Below are 19,713 nucleotides of genomic sequence, written 5' to 3'. Positions count from 1 at the left end.
TCTTCTTCGATTGGTAAAGAAAGCTTATATTGTCAACGTCTTATAATGTAGCATTCGTCTTATAATGATGCATGTAAGTGGTCCTCTGTTAGCGTGTGGCTCTACCCAGCCCATTGGGGATTCCTGACGTGAATTTATGTATAGTATATATTAAGATTAAAACTAGTTTTTTATCCACAAATCAGGTTGCAAATGTTACATTTTCTCACTTGGTTAATGTTCATAAATAAAAATGCTTCTTCGATATTGTAAGTCTGCCTACTCCTGTAAGGAGTACGGGTGTTATTTTCTTGTAACTAAGAATAATACAGCCTCCGTGGTCTAGTGGTTAGAGCGTTAGGCTCACGATCTGGAGGTCCGGGTTCGATTCCCGATGGGAACATTGTCGAAATCACTTTGTGAGACTGTCCTTTATTTGGTAAGGACTTTTTAGGTTGGAATCACCTGATTGTCCGAAAAAGCAAGATGATTCAGTGCTTCGGAGGGCACGTTAAGCCGTTGGTTTCCGGCTATTAGCCGTAAAAACACCTCCACCAACCCGCATTGGAGCAACGTGGTGGAGTATGCTCCATACCCCCTCCGGTTGATTGAGGGGAGGCCTGTGCCCCGCAGTGGGACGTGTATAGGCTGTTTATGATGTTATGTTAAGAATAATGCATAAAAAAATATAAAATAAGAGCAGTTAGGTTAGAAATACTTAAGAAAAAAAATACTCGTCCACATTTTTGGTTATCTCTATAAAAAGACATAAACGGGCGCTCATTTCGCTAATACAACTTACTTAAAAGATAACATCAAAATCTCCCGACCAATTAACGATTTTTTTATGTGGAACTAATGTTATATTAAGACCTACAGAGTTGCGATAAAGTCGTTTGAATTTGGGCGCTTTTTTGGGCTCAAAATGATCATGTCATCAATGGACTTGATTACGGTCGAAAGAGTTGTTAAATTAAAATTTGTTTATTTCGCGAAGTAAAGTAGAAAGGGCTTTATTTACATGATAACCGAACATACAAACAGATAGATATTATCTTTATCTAGGTCATTTATACCACAAGCATTGATTGAATCAAGAATAATATTGTGTAATTAAAACACATAATAACGGTTCTTACCGCGTTTAAAGTAGGAATATGAGACTCCCGATATTTCGACACTGTTGCAAGTGCCATGATCACGGGATGAGTGATGAGATTAGAGTGGAGTAGGTAGATCCATGGTAGGGAGTCTCAAATTCCTACTTTAAACGCGGTAAGAACCCGTTATTATGTGTTTTAATTATGATAATGGTGCTAATTCCTGTAAATACCGTCTAATTTTATTTTAAGTTATATCTGTCATTTTCTATCCGCCGAAAAGGAAAGGGACTGGTAATCGACAAGCATAAAATTTATGGAACAGATGTCTATTTTAAGCACAAATCTAAACCAACGTCTAAAAATTTTACATCCGTCAATAACCCGACACAGTTAAGTAGACAGCACGTCAAACGGATTGCATACCAGCGACGTACCTTTTGATTCGCCTGGGTTATTCATTCATTTACTCATTCTTCCTAAAATTAAGAGCTGTGAATCATCCGTCCCTTTCCTTTTCGACGGATATGAAAATGACGGATATAACTTAAAATAAAATTAGGCGGTGTCTGCAGGAATCGGGGCCAATAACCGCGTAAACTTAAAACAATATTGTGTAAGTCAGTACGGTAACTCTCCCCCCGCACCAATGAAGGACTTTCCAGCCTAAGTTCCGTAAAAAAAATTAGATGGCGCTGTATTTGTCTTCGTTTAACCTTCTAATTTCATGGATAACAAACTTGAGCATCTTTTATCATTGTAGCTGGCCTCTGACTACCGCATTGGGATATTATCGAGACCTTACGTTGTTATATACATTCTTACCAGGGGCCTGTTTAATAAAACTTACAATTGTAAATTACAATGACAATTTGATGTACATTGCGGAGTTTGTGATCACGAATATTTTGCAGTTTCTTATTAGCTACGCAATGAACATCAAATTGTCGTTGTAATTTACAATTAATTTAAGTTTTATTAAACAGGCCCCTGGTGTAATGCGACTCTATGAATGTACTCGAGCGTATAAAAATGTGTTAATGAGGGAATTTCAGGCTACGTTCCTCGAAAATAATACAGAGGGCGTTGTAAAGATTGTCCTTCGTTTAACCTTCTGATTTCATGGATAACAGACATGTGGGTCTTTTATCTACGTTTTTGGGTATAAATGACGACCCTTGTTGTAACACTTTGACACAACACATCTTCCACGCATTATTATTTTGATCAAAATAAAGTGAAGCAATATTTATGTAGCAATTCTATGCGTATCTGACCCAAATATTAAGAAACAATTATATTTATATGTCTCTGCTATTACAATATATTTTTAAATAATGATGTGACCGAAGCAATGAGAAAATAGACAATTATCAAATCTAAAAGCGCCACCTATATTTTTTTTTACGTAGCCTGGAGAGTCCTTCATTCTTATCGGCCGCCGAGAATGCCGAGATAGATTTATGCCACCAGATTGAATACGATTCTACCTCCGAGTGGTTAGACACAATTAGGTAGTTTCCTAGGTCAAAGAGTATGAAATTCAAAAAAAAGACAGAAAAGTTTCATAAAAGTTTTCTTAACTAGTTATTTTTTAACTTAGTTATGAAATTTAAAAAATAATACACAGTCACAGGTTGCTTTTTCATACAAATTCTACAGGTATAATTACTATACCTCGTGTTTTGAGGTTTAGTAAAAAGTAACTCACCTAATAACTCACCACACTATTAATAACACTATTCATTATAAATTTTATTTGGTAGTTCACCTCACAACCCACACGATAGTAGACGAAGAAAAGTAACTGATTTGACTAGTTGGAAACTAGCCTATTTTAAGATTCTTTCTATCATATGAGTTGTGAGGTGGATGATCAATCTCATCAAACCCTGGTGTCAGGGTTATTATTGAGCTGCCAATACCGCTGACTTGTCTCATGTAACGACTACTATCTTACATCAGTAAGTAGTAACCGGGGCCAACGGTTTAAAGTGCATTCCGCAGCACGGATCATCTTACTTACGGACATTCGGGTGATCAGCCTATTAGATGGATATTTTAGTTATGTGACTGTATTTTTAAGAAAACAAATGAACCATTGCTACCCTTGCTATGTTATCAACAGACCTCAGCATACTCATTGAACCTCAATTATTACAACTGATTATACTGTAGGTACTCTACATCATTGCTATTATTTATTTTATTATTATTAAGATAAGATAAAAACCAACGTGTTCACTGTTCAGACTGAGAGACAGACATATTGCAGATGCTTTCTTTTATACAGTCTTCTTCTTCTATCTTCTATCGTATGGGCTATGAGGTTACTGTCTACATTAACCCTAGTGTCAGGGTTATTGTTGAGCCGCCAAAGGCCCTTGACGTGACTCATGTAACGACTACGTACTTTTTTTTTGTTAGGTTACGTTTTTATTCACTGAAACTTGGATGAAGTAGAAGGTGAATAAGTGACTTTTTTCACACTCAAACCGCTGAACTGATTTAGATGAAATTTGGTAAGGACACAGGATAGTTTTCATCTCGGAAATCGGCCCCAAACGGGACGGATAAACGTGTCACGCGCGATGGTCGAAGTGTGTTCGGACAAAATCACGGACGGAAAGCTAGTAAAACATAAACTCTATATACCATCCCACTGCTGGGCACAGGCCTCTCCTCCATCAACCGGAGGGGGTGTGGAGCATACCCTCCGGTTTATTGAGGGGAGGGTTGTATCCAGCAGTGGGAGGTAAATAGGCTGTTATGTTATGGGTAATATTTATTAATACAGACACATATTATAAAAAATTTCGACTTATAAAAATTGACGGGAAGAAAATTGTATTAAAACAAGTTAGATTTGTTATAAGTAGTAGAATTACACGTAACAATTTTAAGAAAGCATCTTTCGTTTATTGAATTATGTGTCAAGTGTCTTCAATCTCAAAACATAATATCACTGAGAATCGTAAATTCTTTGTTTCGCTAATTTGTAGTAATTTTATCTTCATAGCCAAAATAATAAATTATTGTGTTCAATATTCATTATAATTAGTAAAGCTTACCCGTCAAAATGTAATTCGTTTTATACATAAATAATACTGAAAGCAGATGGTTTAAAAAGGCAAATCAAAGCAATAGTGTGGAAACCACACTATTCAAATCAGTTACTTTTTACTAATCGTCAAAAAATGAAATTACTATGGAGTTTGTATGAAAAAGCAACTTGTGACGTCACATTTTTCTTTATTAAAATTCATAAATAACTTTAATAGAAAAATGAACACGCTTTTTGTCACCTTTAGATTTGTCTTTATTTAGTAATCAGAATTTCATAATTTATCTTTATCCTAGTCCCCGGTTCCTGCAGACACCCCCTAATTTTAAGTTATACCCGTCATTTTCTTATCCGCCAAAAAGGAAAGGGACGGATGATTGACAACTGTTAATTTCTAAATAATTGAGTGAATGAAAGAATAACTCGGGCGAATAAAATAGGCATCCCGTCGATATTCAACCGGTTTGACGTGTGATGTCGACTTAATTCTGTCGGGTTATTGGCTAATGTAAAATTTTGAGGGTTGTTTGGTTGTCGGTTACCCGTCCCTTTTCATTTTCGGGTAGTATTATTAATATAAATGTTTTAGGGCGTTTTCCTAAATTTCTGCCTTAAATTGACGTGTGTTCCATAAGTTATGCCTGTCGATAGCACGTCCTTATCTTTTTCAGTGGATAAGAAAAAGACAGGTGTAACTTAAAATAAAATTAGACGGCGTCTACTGAAATCAGCACCAATGTTAATATAATTAACAATTAGGAATGTATGTTCTATATATAAAGTGATATCAGTTCTATTTATTTACGTAGATGTTGCTTATCAATGCAATTATTATCCTATCATTGTGTATATAACATATGTTTTAAGACGCGTGTATCGGATTGGACATATTGTATAATAAATCTTGTATAATAATAATGCTATTCTTTGTTACCAAGACATCGGTGATAAGATGTTTGTCTTCCCGGGGATACGGAATTGTGTCTCTTGATACATTTGTATAGAATTGTCACTCACTCATTGACTGACTCATTTCGCCCAACTGGGTACCCTCAGGCCTCTTGTCTTTAACGTTGTACCGGGTGAGAGCCTTCAGCGCTCCCCATTTGTCAAGTCAAGTATTAATGCCATCTGCGGCAAATCTACAATTAGTCATGTCAAAAAAAATTGACTGACTCACCACGAAATCTCAAAAATTACTAGCACTAGGAGTTTCAGATTTTGCATGGGGGTTCTTTTTAGGACGTAGATGCTCATTAAGAACGGATTTTGACTAAGACGAAATTCAACCCCTAATGGGGTAAACTGGGTGGCAAAGGTGTATGAAACTTCAATATTTTGATGTAGGGTTTCACGCGAACAAAGTCGCGGACAACAACTAGTACCTAATGAAACTTTAAACAGACGAAAACAAAATTAAAATAAGGTAAGAGTATTGCGGGTTTTGACTATTTTATTCCCAGTAGTTTTACCGTTAAGACTGGGGAAAATGGGAATATTTCTTTCTGTATGCGTTTAATTGTTTTTTCTGATGTGTGAATGCAATGAAGAATATTATGTAGGTATTTGTATAAATTAATTCAATAAATTGAGAGCTATTAATAATACAGAGACAAATAACTATTGATAACGAATAATTAATAGGTATTCGTTAAAGATGAAAGTCAGTTCAAATTTAACCTTCTAGGAAACAAAGATACCACTACGATACTATACACCTCTACCTACCCCTTCGGGAATACAGGCGTGTAGCTTTGTTAGGAAAAAAAACATGGCGTTCCTGACAGATGTAGTGATGGAATACTTATGAAGTAATTAGGTATGTACCTACACCAGTTCACTGATTTGAATAGTTCACTGATTTTAATTTACTTGTAGGTATCTAGGTAGGTACATGTTTAGTTGTAAATCGGTTGATTTTTCGCGAAAACATTTCATTTTATTTTAGAAAAAAAAAAAACCTTTAAACAATGAAAATCTTACAAGATTACGTTAGTTTTGTAAGATTTTTATTATTTTTAATCCTTTGACCCATTTTGGTAAACATAATGTTTACTTAAATACACAAACACTAAAATAAAACAAAATGTCGTTTCTATTTTCTTTTCCAGTCAACTTTGCTTGGTGGGAAATGTTATCAAGTTTGGGATAACATACCTATCCCAGATTTTCAGATCAGAAAAAGATAAAGGTTACCTAATCTACCTAACCGACCCAACTACAACTGTTGTTACGGATTTTTTAAATCTTGATGAACTATTTTTTGCGTTTATGAAGTGTAACTTACAGAAACAAAACACCTACCTAGTCATATAAATAATAGGTACCTAAATAACCCAACTTTGTTGTAATTATTTTATTTATTATAAGTACCTACCTAACTCATAATTTTTTCAGCTCAATGATCACAGTCATTCGGACATGTCCAGCCATAGAAGTAGATAGCGTTTTAAGTTGCCCGCTGTTTGCCCACCTTTGCGTTTCGGTTCCAATCGATCAATTTAACACCAAATGCTGCATTCCATACTCTCCAATCTCTACACTTCTTATTTAATTATTTTTGCTTTTGTTTCACATCGTATCATGCTTGAATACACTTGGAGACCTTAATTGTGATCTTTTTAAATATACCTTTTGAGTAGTCATTTACCTACTTAAAAGGTTGGTAGGTTACCTTTTAAAACTTGTCACAATGATCAGATTATGAAATAGAGATTCGGAGAGACTGTACAATAACACACCTACAGACTTATTTGGGCACTGTCGGTAGGGCAGGTGATTGCTTATGTTTGGGAACTGACCGTATCTAGCTAAAAAAACAATTTAGAATAGCCACACGTTCATATCGTAAAGGTTGGTACGTCACTCTATCTAGTGTTCACTGTGGGGGTACTGACCTGGTTGTTGCGGCGGCAGCAGCGGCGGCATGGCAGGCGGCGGCGGGACCGAGGGCGGCGGCGGTGCGTACGGGGACACCCCCGGGGAGCCCGGCACGGAGTCGCAGCTGGCGGAGCCCAGCGAGCGCGGAGGCGGCGGCACGGCCGGGCATGCGCGGCGCCTTCACCACCGGCGGCTCCGGCCGCTCCAACTCCGCGCCCGTCGGCTGCATCCCCGACTCGATAGCCCGCGCGCGCGCCTCGTCCTGCGCCTGCGCACGCCGCAGCGCCGTCTGCAGCGCCATCACCCGCTGCCGGTCTGCCGTCAGCCGGCACTTCTCGCACGTGCAATAACCGGTACTTGCAGTACCGCTTGTGCCCCTTCAGCTCGACCTTGAGTCGGTGGTTGCGGCAGCGCGCGCAGTTGGGAGGCGCACGTGGCACACCCGAGCTGGACGCGCCCGGCTCTGAGCGCTCCTCGCAGTCGTCGACGGCGCGGCGCCTCCACGCGCCCACGATACCATGGCGCTCGCGTTGTCGGCCCGTGTTCGCGAGACTTGCGCGGTGCGCGGCCGCGCGATCCTCGATGCGACTGCCTGCTCGCAGCGCCGGCCGCACACTGCCGCCGTCGCGCCCCCGCCCCCCCACCGCGCCGCCGCCGCCACCCGCGCCCCGCCCGCCGCCGACTGCATTTATTGCGGTGCACAATGCAATTTCTCGAACTTGCACAAAATTATCCTCCATTTTAAACTAAAAGTACCGACCCGTACATCAGCACTGCCGTGAACAGGTAATTAAAAACAAGTCGCATCACATCTACGCTTGTTTTACTAAGTTTACTTTATTCTGGTCTGTATTTCAGAAAGTTTCATGAGCTTCCTGTATTAGAAGTAAAATTTGCGCTGAAATAAACTCAAGTTAGTCACACCAACACTAGTTAGTGTCGATAGTTTGTGTGTGAAGAAGTAGAGAAAGAAACTACCTATCTACCTACAATCTTTTCTTCTATCGTGGGATTGGGTTGTGAGGTGGAGTACCAACCTCGTTAACCCACAATAAAAAAACCTACAATAAAAAAATAATACATAATATAGCTAAAACATCTATAAAAATCAATTTTACGACATAAAATAAACAAAACGCCTAAAATTTACAGCAGTGGCAATGACTCTACCACGCAAGTAAGTATTATTTTATTATTTGAAAGTTGTGAGGGCCGGACCGAATGCAGCCCGCGAGGTCACTGCGACCTTGACAGATCTATTGTGACCTTAAATCCCTACATTTAAATATCCTCCTCTAGACCGATCCGTTCGAATAGATCCAACGTCTTTTTGGGAGAAAGCTCCATGACTTCCTGGGGGTCCATTATGTGGCCCCCAAGTGTACGGCTTCTACTATGTATGAGAGCCTCACAGCTGCATAGCAGATGTAGTGGCGTCTCATCTTCCCCTAAGCAGAATCTGCATAGAGGAGACTCGGTCAGCTCCATTTTGTGTAGGTGCTTATTGAGTCTACAATGCCCTGTGAGGGCCCGTATCAACAACCTAACCTGCCCCCTAGTGAGAGTAAGGATTTTTGATGATAATTTCTTAGAAAAAGGTCTAATCAGCTGCTTTGAATGTTTTAGGCCAACTGAGTTGTACAAAAACGCAAGTAAGTAGGTAGTTAGATATTATTAAAAAAAATCTAAAATCTGTTAAGTCGGTATTATTTATTAAAAAAGGCCTTAAGCGATTAATGTATTATGTTAGATGATCTGAAATAGGTAAACTACAGGCATATTAAATCTAATAAGATATTTCCTTACTCTACATTTATGTTTCTTCATACAAGTATTTTTGAGTTCTTCATAATCGGAAAATAAAATACTAATACATTATTGTATTTACATCGGATATAACATAACACACAAGAGCCTATAACGCTTCCTATTTTTCCGCCCAAGTAATGAATGCCATTTGCGGTAAATGGGTATAAGAAGTCACGTCAAAACAAGCGACAGAAGTGTATTTTGTAAAAAAAATAGAAATAACATTTACTTTTAGGACAGCACATAAATACATACCTACATATATATATATATAGTATATATATATATATATATATATATATATTATATATATATTATATATATATATATATATATATATATATATATATATAAGTATTTAATTTATAGATATCCTGGTAGTAATTTAATTTATATTTTCCTACGTTGTAAAACTTAGTCCAAAAACCAAAGATTTTTAACTCGTCGCATAAATTGTAAAGTCAATGACCGAGACGCCGTCAAAATACAGGTAATTAATGTATCGATATTAGGTACTGAAAACTGATGCCTCTCTCTGATATGGATGATGTCACGACTACATTACATATTGGTGCCAATTCCTACAGCAATTCATTGATTTAATGTTACCGCAAAAACTATATTACATACGTATTGAAAATATAATATTATTTGACTTGTAGATTATTCGTCGGATTGCATTAACTACGTACCTACTTGACTGGAAAGTTTACTGTTCAATGTGTCCGGCCAAGTAGTTAATGCCATCTGCGGCAAATCTACAATAAGGTCACGACAAAAAAAACTGTTCAATGCTTTTTCACGAACCGTTAATCAAGAAAATGCGTAAAATTCCTTTTTGCTACAGCAAAGTTTAAAAATAATTGCACACGAGTAAACTCTCTTCACTTCCATGAGATCGCGTGCATGTGCATCAACCGTAATACAACGCGCGCGCGCATACAAACGGCGCAGAACGCGCTGGTGTGCGTGCGTACGGGAACGTGTTAACTGTCAATGTGTAATATGAATGCAAAATGCAACACGACTTTGCGCATGTCTGAGTGGATACGTCTCAGTTGAAACGTCACACATTTTTGGAGCATTCTTTTTTCAAATTTAACTTTTGACAAGTGATTTTTTAATCTGCTTTTATTTGCATGCCAAAAAAAGGTTCCTAATTAAACTTGAAGGCGTGATAAAGGCCAGTTGAGAGAACGCGTGACTTCATGGTAAAATCACGGGTTCGAATCTCGGACCTGGCTCTAAACCAATGAGTTTGATTTTTTTCGAAATCATGTTTGTATCATAAATAAGTAAGTTCTTTAAATTCACGTACTTCCAGGCGAAAGAAAACATTGTGTGGAAATCAGAGAAGCGCGTTTTGAAGATTTCTGAACCACAAATCATCTTATTTTCAGACAACCAGGTCCCGTCAATCTTGAATGGGACCTTGTCATATTATGCTTCGGGATTGATCCCGAAAAATTAGACGAGGCCTCGCGAGATCGGGATTGTATTCCTGGTAATTATTGACTTTAAACATAGAAGCAATTGGGTGTTTGACTGAGTCAAAGATAAATTATAAAATACTAACGTAAAAATTTGAGACAGTCTAAGATGATCAAAAATCAATCTTATTTTACTATTCTAATTATTTTCGAATTTGATTTATGAATTAAGTAACAATGAGTACTACGTTTGACCGCTTTTATTGATGACGTCACAGGACAGTATTTCCATACAAACTCCAAAGACAAGTTTCGTTTTGACGTTTCGTAAAAAGTATCTCATTTGACTAGGTTGTCAAGTAGCCAATTTAGTTTATCGTTAGTTGGAAATGTTGATAAATTGAGGCACTTCATCTCGCTAAGAAAGGCTGTCATCGCGTTAAGTGATCCTTAAAGAATTTCTTTACAAGTATCACTTCTATATGTACAAATTTTAAAAATAAAATAATTTGTACATATATTCAATGTATTGTATTGTTGATTGAGGGGAGGCCTGTGTTCAGAGTGCGACAATATAGGCTGTTTATGTTATGTGTGTGAAGTATATCGAATTAAGGTAATGAGTGACGAAACGATTTCTGCGGAGCCGTGGTACCACTGATAAATATCTCGGTACCCTCAGTTTGGTGAATCTATACGAGCCACACCGATGCCCACCCAAACATCACATAAAAAAATCTTATGACTTATAATTACTGGTGTGAATTTTCGATAAGCTTCATAGTTTTAATTTGGCTTTATGATAAGATCAACTTTTGACAACCCTGCCGGTTGTACATAAATTAAGTATAGATCGTATTGGCAGTGTGGACATAATACAGTGTCCAGTAAGTCAGTTGTCAGGTGTAAGTCAGTTAAGCCTGTATCACTGACTTACACTTACTGAATTATCGGACACTTCCAATAAGTTATTATTATTTTTCTCTCTAATACGCAGAAAGCTTATTAAAACGAACGGCTTATTATTTGAACGGTTTGTGGATGTGTGTATGGAGAACGCTTGCCTCTTACTTTGAGGTCACAGGTTCGAGTCCAGCACTGGCCTAAACCAATAATTGTCGAATTTGTTTTCGAATGCACGTTTGGATCATAAATGATTATCACGTGCTCAGCGGTGAAGGAAAACATCGTGAGGAAAACCCACATTCCCCAGAAATGCATTTTCGGAAGTATGTGACCTAACCTGTATTGGGCTGGTGTTCGCGGGTTGGAATGTCAGACAGGCAGTAGCTTCTGTAAAAAAACCGGACCTGTCAAACCTTCGGTTAGGTAAGCAGACCTTGTGAAAAACGGGATAATGCTAGGGAGATGATTTTTCTCCAGGTAACAAGTATTATCAATAAAGAATTGTAGGTGAGGCCTTTATTCTTTGCAGCACAGTTTTTTACAGGACCTAAAATAGCCACCATTGAACCACTGGACCATTATAATAATATGCGACTTTAAGGTTTTGAATTAATAATTTATGTTTAGATCGTAGAGGTGGTTTCCAGGACTTGTCCCCAATGAATAGCAATAGGTTGGCTTATTACATGGGACTTAAACAGGAGTTGTGGCTGTATATACTTCACCCCTTTGCCTATTCCTTCTGGGAGGCTGATGTTATCTTAAAATAGCCGCATCAAACGTGTAACATTATAATAGTTTTAAAAAAGTTTATCGGGTCGTTAGCAAAGACGTTTTATTCAAATTTTACGACCTCCTTGCAACGCCTTGTAATAACGCCAGCGTATGCGCATTTCTCTCCTTTTAATGCCCCAGTACAATGAATCTCGGATGATATTCAAATTATGTCTTTTACAATTGATGTCCAGTCGGTTGCGAGAGAATTGATGTCACAATACCATGAGTAGCTGGCTGGCAGTAAAACGTGACACTGAATGGGACGATATATGTTTTTTTATTATATTTTTTGTTTTAGCTAATATTGTATGGCACGCTGCGCTCTTTTGTTTTAATTTAGTTAAATTAATCAAAAACTTTTTGGATTTGACTTGCATGTTCGGTGCGTCCTTGCGGCGGGGGCAGGCGCCTCTTACTTCAGCAGGCCGGAGTGAGATGGTGGCTGAAGTTCGGATAGTGAAATTATTGTCGAAGATCCGGGCTGTTATGAAATGAATTGTGTAATTGACATAAATTGTATGAAGCAACGTTAACCTATGTCATCTCCCCTTCATCTCTTCACCCAAAGAGAATATAGGTAATCCATTAATAATATGTACTATAGTTCATATAATCACTTCGTTTACTTCATCTTTACACGCACCCACAAAGCTATATAGGCCTGACACGACCTTTTTTTTTGGTGTGAGTAATTGTAGATTTGCTTGCTATTTTGCTAGCCATAGAGGCAGCCAATCAGCTCGCGACACACAACACTTCAGGACCCCGATACGACCCGCGGCGTGGTCGACGATTTCCCCATTCAGCGCTCATCGCTATCGACCCGCAGGGTCGATTAATTCTCTTCAAATATTTTTCCTCTCAGGCGACGCTATGAGCGAGGTTCGTGCAACTGGGCACCCTCAGGCTTGGGGTGTCCACGTTTTCGCACGGTCAAAGTGATACCAGCAAAAATTTCGCTACAATATTCAATTGAAATTACATTACTTACATGAAGTGCAAAAAAATTATAGTAAAACCCTTCCCAACGTCTGCGCATTGTGCACGGGCACTATGGAACCCCTACACTACGCGTACGCACTTGGCCGGCTTGGCAGATCTGCTTTTCGTATTCTGGAGACATAAGCTCACGACTAATCCTAATTGGGGTAGTCAGAGGTACATCCATAACAAGATGAACTAAGTACCCACAACTCACCAAACTTTCTGTTATAGGCAACGTGAAACGTGATTCTGAAAGAATGAATCAGAAAACATAAATAAACTCAACCAATTTACTTAAAAGGAAACATATTTTTTTCATCGAATTAATTGCTAAGTAATAATCAAGATACAATTAACTTGTCACGAGGTACTAAAAAATGAGTTTTATGCACGCATGAATTATTTAATAGCACGAATAATGTACCAATAGATATGGTTTACATGCCTGAATATACTTTACGTACATCACTCGTAAATTAAGTTGTTTTTACCTTTTTGACGGCCCAAAAAGGTGCTCGGAAAACAGGAAGTCTCTTGGCCTGAAGAATCTTAGATAATGGTACCATCAAAAATTATATTTTTTAGGATTTGCCGCATATGGCATTAATACTTAGCCGAACAAATGGGGAGCGTTGATGGCTCTCACCCCGGTACAAAAGACAACAGGCCTGAGGGTGCCCAGTTGGACGCAAACCCTCGGGTCGAGGCGTCACCCCCTGAGAGGATTATATTTGGATTATTTTTGTTTGAATGAGGATAAAAACTATGGCGGCATCACTGTTGAGTGTTCCTAAATTTTAACAGTTCTTATTCAGCTAAAATTTGGAGCTACGTAGAGTGTATTCGTCTGAAGGATGATTACCGAAAAAGAAAAGCAGCCAGTTCAAAAAAGACAGTTTTGATTGAAAATAAGTTTTTCTAAGTTTTCATCTTTCCGATCTTTAGGCAATAAATATAACAGCGCTACGCACCGGGGTTACTAGCGTAAAATATAAACCAAAACAATATGTCCTGTTTACACAATAGAATAGGAAACTGACAAAATTTAAGAAAACTCAACAGTAGCGACACCTGATGGGAGAAATATCGACAAGTTTGAAACATAGCCTAATTATTTTTAGTGTCCGAAAGTTCCGAAACAATTGAATTTGATATTATAACTTACAAGACAACATTTCCCATAAAAATATGACATCGCCTTTCTTGTTCGTAAATTTCTTGCCGATAATTTAATTCGCAAAAGGTTCGTACGTGGCGCAGACTTACCATAAGAAACAATCGCAGATAGTAAAAACGGCTCACAATTTTGCGCGTGCGACAAGACGCCGCTTTTCTTATATGAATTTGATTATTTATGAAACATTCAGTTCAGCGCGAAAGTGACAAGTGTCTGGGCAATTTTGTATGTAAAAAATATTGTGTCGTCTTATTTGGATGTGTAGGGTGACATGTACATGCATAGATAACCACTATAAACTCACGAATATTAAAATTTCCCCGAAATAAAGCAGAAACTAAGGAATTTCGGTTGTTTCTATTTTAATCATATTTGCCTGTTTTCACCTCATTCATCAATCTATGCAAACACGTGTGCCGGTTCAGAGTAGATATTTTTTGTCATATCTCTTATTATAAGTTACCTCAGGTGGCATTACCTAACTATATGGCTGGTCAATGATGTCCCGCATTAAAAATGTAAGACAACAGGGATAATCGCCAGTTGGTGTACCATCACCTTTAGATTAAAATGTTTTAAGGGGCCTCTAAGTGTTGGTTTTGGGCCCCACGCAAGCCTTCCAATGGCTCCGGGACTTCTATATATAGTATGGCGGTAAAGGAAAAACATTACAAATAATAATTGTATCTTTGTTTGTTAACACTGGTTGAGCAGGACGCTATAACCCCAATAGCCCCAGTATCCCGGTCCATTTAACCCCACCCAATAGTCCAGTTCCCTATGTTCCTATAATCTGCAATAGTCCTACACGAACCGGGGATTGTCTTTGGGTGCACTCCCGTAGTGCAAACAGGGATAATCGCCGGTTGGTGTCACACACACTTTAGGGTTTGTATTAATAAACCAATCTAGCTTTGAGACTGCCCTCAAGATCATGTCAATGTGACAGTCTCAAATAAAAACAGGGACTTGAGCATGATCTTGAAGGCAGTCTCAGCTGCGATTAGTTTATTAATACCACTTAATTGTCTTAAGGGGCCTCTACGTGTTGGCTTTGGCCCCACTCGCGCCCTTCTAAAAATCCGGGACTCCAATAGGCCCGAGATATGAAAACGACTTACAAAATTTGACTGATATTCTGCCAAATAATAAAAATATTACCACCCCAGCGCCAGTGTATGGTTACCCTAGCCGAGGTTATATTATTCAGTCAGTACACATTAAAGCGATATTAATAAAAAACAGAAACTATCAATTGTCCAAGTATCTTCGCCTCATGTTAAATGTCCGTCTTTTTGCCACAACTTGTCCTGATTTAAACGCAAGAATACTTTTTTAAACTACTCTTTTTTTACTTTACAGTGTGTAAGCTGCCGACTCAGTGGATGATTGGTGTCAGTGTTGTGGCTACGCAGGGGCGAAGTAGAGCGATGACCAGAGGCCCCAAAACATAAAGGGGGCTTTTTAGACTCGTGACTGACTTCAGTTATGTAAAAACCCGTGCCCTAACTTTTTTCTTATTAGAATCTGTCCCAATTTTCGACTTGGCGTTAAGCATAGAATAAGGAATAATACTTACTAGTAATAAAAAGATATATGTAGGTATATTATATAATAACATTATTTTCAAATGCCTTTGCGTTAATTTCCGGTATTACCTAAGCCAAAAATAATCGTTATTCAGTGAGTGTATAGTGTACGTAAAGATGTATACAATTTATAATGTTTTTCTTTTACTTATAAGTTTTTCAAAGGCTATGTAGCCCTGAAAAAGTTTTATTTTAATTTGATGTTTTGTTATCGCTGACTATGTTTTTGTGAGGAAACATTTAAATTATTATTACTAATAAAGAACTTTGAAAAACAAAAACATAACATAAACTTACTACGTTTCGTATAGAACAGCAACTAACCGATCCCTAGCAGCGACTGTTTACCCCCGCCGCCCCCCCAGTCTTACTTTAGTCTTAAATCTTCTTCTTCAGACGCGCGTGTACGATTACGTCAATGCCATTTTCCTCAGTTTATCTACGTTTAAGATATATCAACTGGTTCAACATGGCCTGCACACATATAAAGTTATTAAATACTTGATAAATTAAAATTTATATTTATAAGTACTTATATTCATTAAAGTAAAAATATTATGTATTAGGGATTAAATTCTTGAATATTCGTTCTCTATTTTATTTTTTTGTTGAGTGCTTGGCTTTTGTTGTGTAATGAAATACTTTATGATTTATAAGATCGTATGTGCCAATCGAATAATTTTATTTCATTTCTTATAAGTAGGTTAGGTTGAGGCCCAAATTTTTATCCGTCCGGGGTCCATAACCTACATACGGCACTTATTGGCGTTGTTCACTTCGTTCGTAAGTGGAATATGGCTTAATGCCTTATCTTATAAAGTGCTTTAAAGTTGGAAGCCTAAGGGCCTTAATGGGTGCGCCACCAGCGGGAAAATATTCGGGATTCGGTTGTTGGCAATAAAGTTGCACAACCAGGGGAAGTACTCTTTATACGAAATTTTCTAGTTGTGAGGTGGATTACCAATCTCATCAACCCTGGTGTCAGGGCCACTATTGAACCGCCAAACGCCCCTGACATGGCTCATGTAACGACTACGTACTTATAGTAACCGAGACCAACGGCTTAACATGCCTTTTTCCGAAGCACGGATCATCCTACTTTCGGACAATCATACTAGGGATCACAAAGTAATGTTTGTGGTATGTCCCCACCGGAATTCCAACCCGGGACCTCCGGTTCGTGAGCCCAACGCTCGACCACTGGACCACGGAGGACTTGATACAATACAATACAAAAACGCTCTATTGTACATATAAACAAAAAACTAAAAACAATTACAAATGTGACAAGAGAAGTACAATCGGCGGCCTTATTGCTAAATAGCACTTAATACAACTGCGCGACTATGGTAGTGCCACCAACAAAGACACCGGGACATTTTGTTGGTACGAGTACGTGACCGTGGTTCCGCCACCATGGTGTCCTTGTGAGATAGGGCCCTGCAGGGTGGTACTTGTTTTTACATAGGTTATTGTAGCTACGCTTTGGCCGGCATTAAAAAATGCACATGCTTATATAATGGTGCCGTTTCCTGTACACACCATCTAATTTTATGTTAAGAAATATACGTACTTGTCATTTTCTCATCCGCCGAAAAAGACAAGGACGGGTAATCGACGGGCGTAAAATTTATGTAACACACGTCAAATATGGGCAGTAATTTAAAAAACTCTTCCGAAATTTTATAAGTATTGGCCAATATTCATTCATCCGTCTCTTTCCTTTTCGGCGGACAAAAAAATTACAGGTATAACTTAAAATAAAATTAGGAGGTCTCTACAGGAATCGGGGCCAATATTATCTTAAAGTATATGATGAAATGCATAGCAGGTTATCGATATCGAAACTACGGTTATGGTAATACGTCACATGGCGAAACGTTCACGTCTTAAATGCTTAATACGTTCCTCAGCAGCCTCAAAATTAGGGTAAATGGTTACGGCACGAAAGCCTTACAATAAGGGTCAATTGCCGTAGCCACAGAATAAAAAGCTTCTTCGTCATTACGCACCATTGTGCGTTCACATTGGTGTTACTTTTAACATTTTGCAATATTATTTATTTATTTATTATTATATGTCATTATATTAGTAAGTATGTCATTTCCATATCTCGGGCCTATGGAGTCCCGGACTTTTGGAAGGCGTGCGTGGGGCCGTAGCCAACAGGTAGAGGCCCCTTAAGACAATTTAATCTAAATCTGGTGTGACACCAACCGGCGATTATTCCTGTATGCACTATGGGAGTGCACCCAAAGACAATCCCCGGTTCGTGTAGGACTATTGCAGATTATGGGAACAAAGCGAACTGGGATATTGGGTTGGGGGTTCATTATTATTTATGTGATATTATTTATATGATATGATAACATTCTGTGACTTTTGTGACTAAGTGTTAACAATGGCCCCGATTCCTGCAGACACCGCCTAATTTTATTTTAAGTTATAGCTGTCATTTTCATATCCGTTGAAAAGGAAAGGGACGGATGATTCACAGCTCTTAATTTTAGGAAGAATGAGTAAATGAATGAATAACCCGTGCGAATCAAAAGGTACGTCGCTGGTATGCAATCCGTTTGACGTGCTGTCTACTTAACTGTGTCGGGTTATTGACTGATGTAAAATTTTTAGACGGTTGGTTTAGATTTGTGCTTAAAATTGACGTGTGTTCCATAAATTTTATGCTTGTCGATTACCCATCCCTTTCTTTTTCGGCGGATAAGAAAATGACAGATATAACTTAAAATAAAATTAGATGGTATTTACAGGAATTAGCACCATTATGTAATTAAATATATGTATATATGTAAATATTACATAGATACATATATTTAATAGATACATAGATATGTAAATATTATATATATATACATAGATATATAAATTCACACCCGTAATCCCTAATAGGGTGGGCTACATAAGATAAGCTTACGACTATATCGCAATTTAGGTAGACAGAGGTACATTCATCGCAAGACCCACACTTCAAAGAGCTTTCTGTTAGGACAAAGTGATAGGCGGTGAGCCGTATCGCCGTCTGTAATGGTCGAGCCAACTGTGTTAGTGAAATCGCAACCAGCGCTGGATGGCGCCATAACATGGCTCCATGGCAGCACAAGCTGAGCCATTTCCTTTTGCCCGTATTCGCAATATTCATAATTACTTAGTTTATATAGCAAATGTAAATTGTTACTGGCAATAAAGTTATTTTATTTTTATTCTTCTATTCTTAAGTACGGTACCGGGGTTCGAACGTACGCTCCCCGATTTAGAAGCAAGCCGGTGAACCATAGGACCACAGTGACTGTTTTCACACACACGCCCGAAAACCCTAATAGGTCGGGCAGAGCCATAAGTCACAATCAGATGACATTTTGAAACCACTTTGATACGAATTTCTACGATAAATATGAAGATGATGATGATAAGATATCAGATAGATAGATAGTGATTAGTGATAGTGATGATAGGTTGTCTGGAAAACATTGCTACTTAGCAATAAGGGCGCCTAATGTCCTCATTCTATTTCTCTTTTGTTTTTTTCCTGTTTGTGCAATAAAGTATTTGTAATGTTATGTTATATTATTAGAACCGAATGAAGCTTTTAAGTGTTCAGCCATTAGTCCAATCCAATCCAGTTCATGACTCGTTATGTTAGACTCAAGACTTTCCCCAGAAGAAGTAGTACCAGTGTACACACACCATTACAGCGCATGCCACCATGTGTGTTATTTAAATTTGTTATTATCCAATTCACTTATTGTCTGCAAAATAAAAGCGTAAGTTTTTAAATATACAATTGTTTGAAAAAAGTTCTTTGAGAACAATTAGAACAATACCCAAGGTCTTATTGAGGTCAGGTTTAAACGTACATCGACCTCTAACAAAGGTTCACTGCATTATTTATGCCGAATAAACTTTCTTTTTCATGTAAATTCACGCCCAGAAATCCTAATAGGGTAAACTAAACCACTAAGGGTCATATCTCACTAGAACACCACACCCGCGCCGCCATTAA

At 38.1% G+C, this 19,713-nt stretch overlaps 1 protein-coding gene across 1 annotated transcript in view; it reads right to left on the bottom strand.

The window, feature by feature from the left end:
- LOC126375085 (protein doublesex) overlaps positions 1 to 7,763 on the bottom strand; it is a 202,500-nt gene extending 194,737 nt beyond the window's left edge. Inside the window, 3 exon segments of the mRNA XM_050021928.1 lie at positions 7,041 to 7,191; positions 7,193 to 7,372; positions 7,374 to 7,763. Of these exon segments, the coding sequence (XP_049877885.1) occupies positions 7,041 to 7,191; positions 7,193 to 7,372; positions 7,374 to 7,763 (721 nt within the window).
- Between the last annotated feature and the right edge of the window lie 11,950 nt (positions 7,764 to 19,713).

This window comes from Pectinophora gossypiella, chromosome 18 (assembly GCF_024362695.1).
Source record: "Pectinophora gossypiella chromosome 18, ilPecGoss1.1, whole genome shotgun sequence".
Lineage (NCBI taxonomy): Eukaryota > Metazoa > Arthropoda > Insecta > Lepidoptera > Gelechiidae > Pectinophora > Pectinophora gossypiella.
The sequence above is the reverse complement of the archived record's forward strand: the minus strand, read 5'-3'. Positions and strand labels throughout refer to the sequence as shown.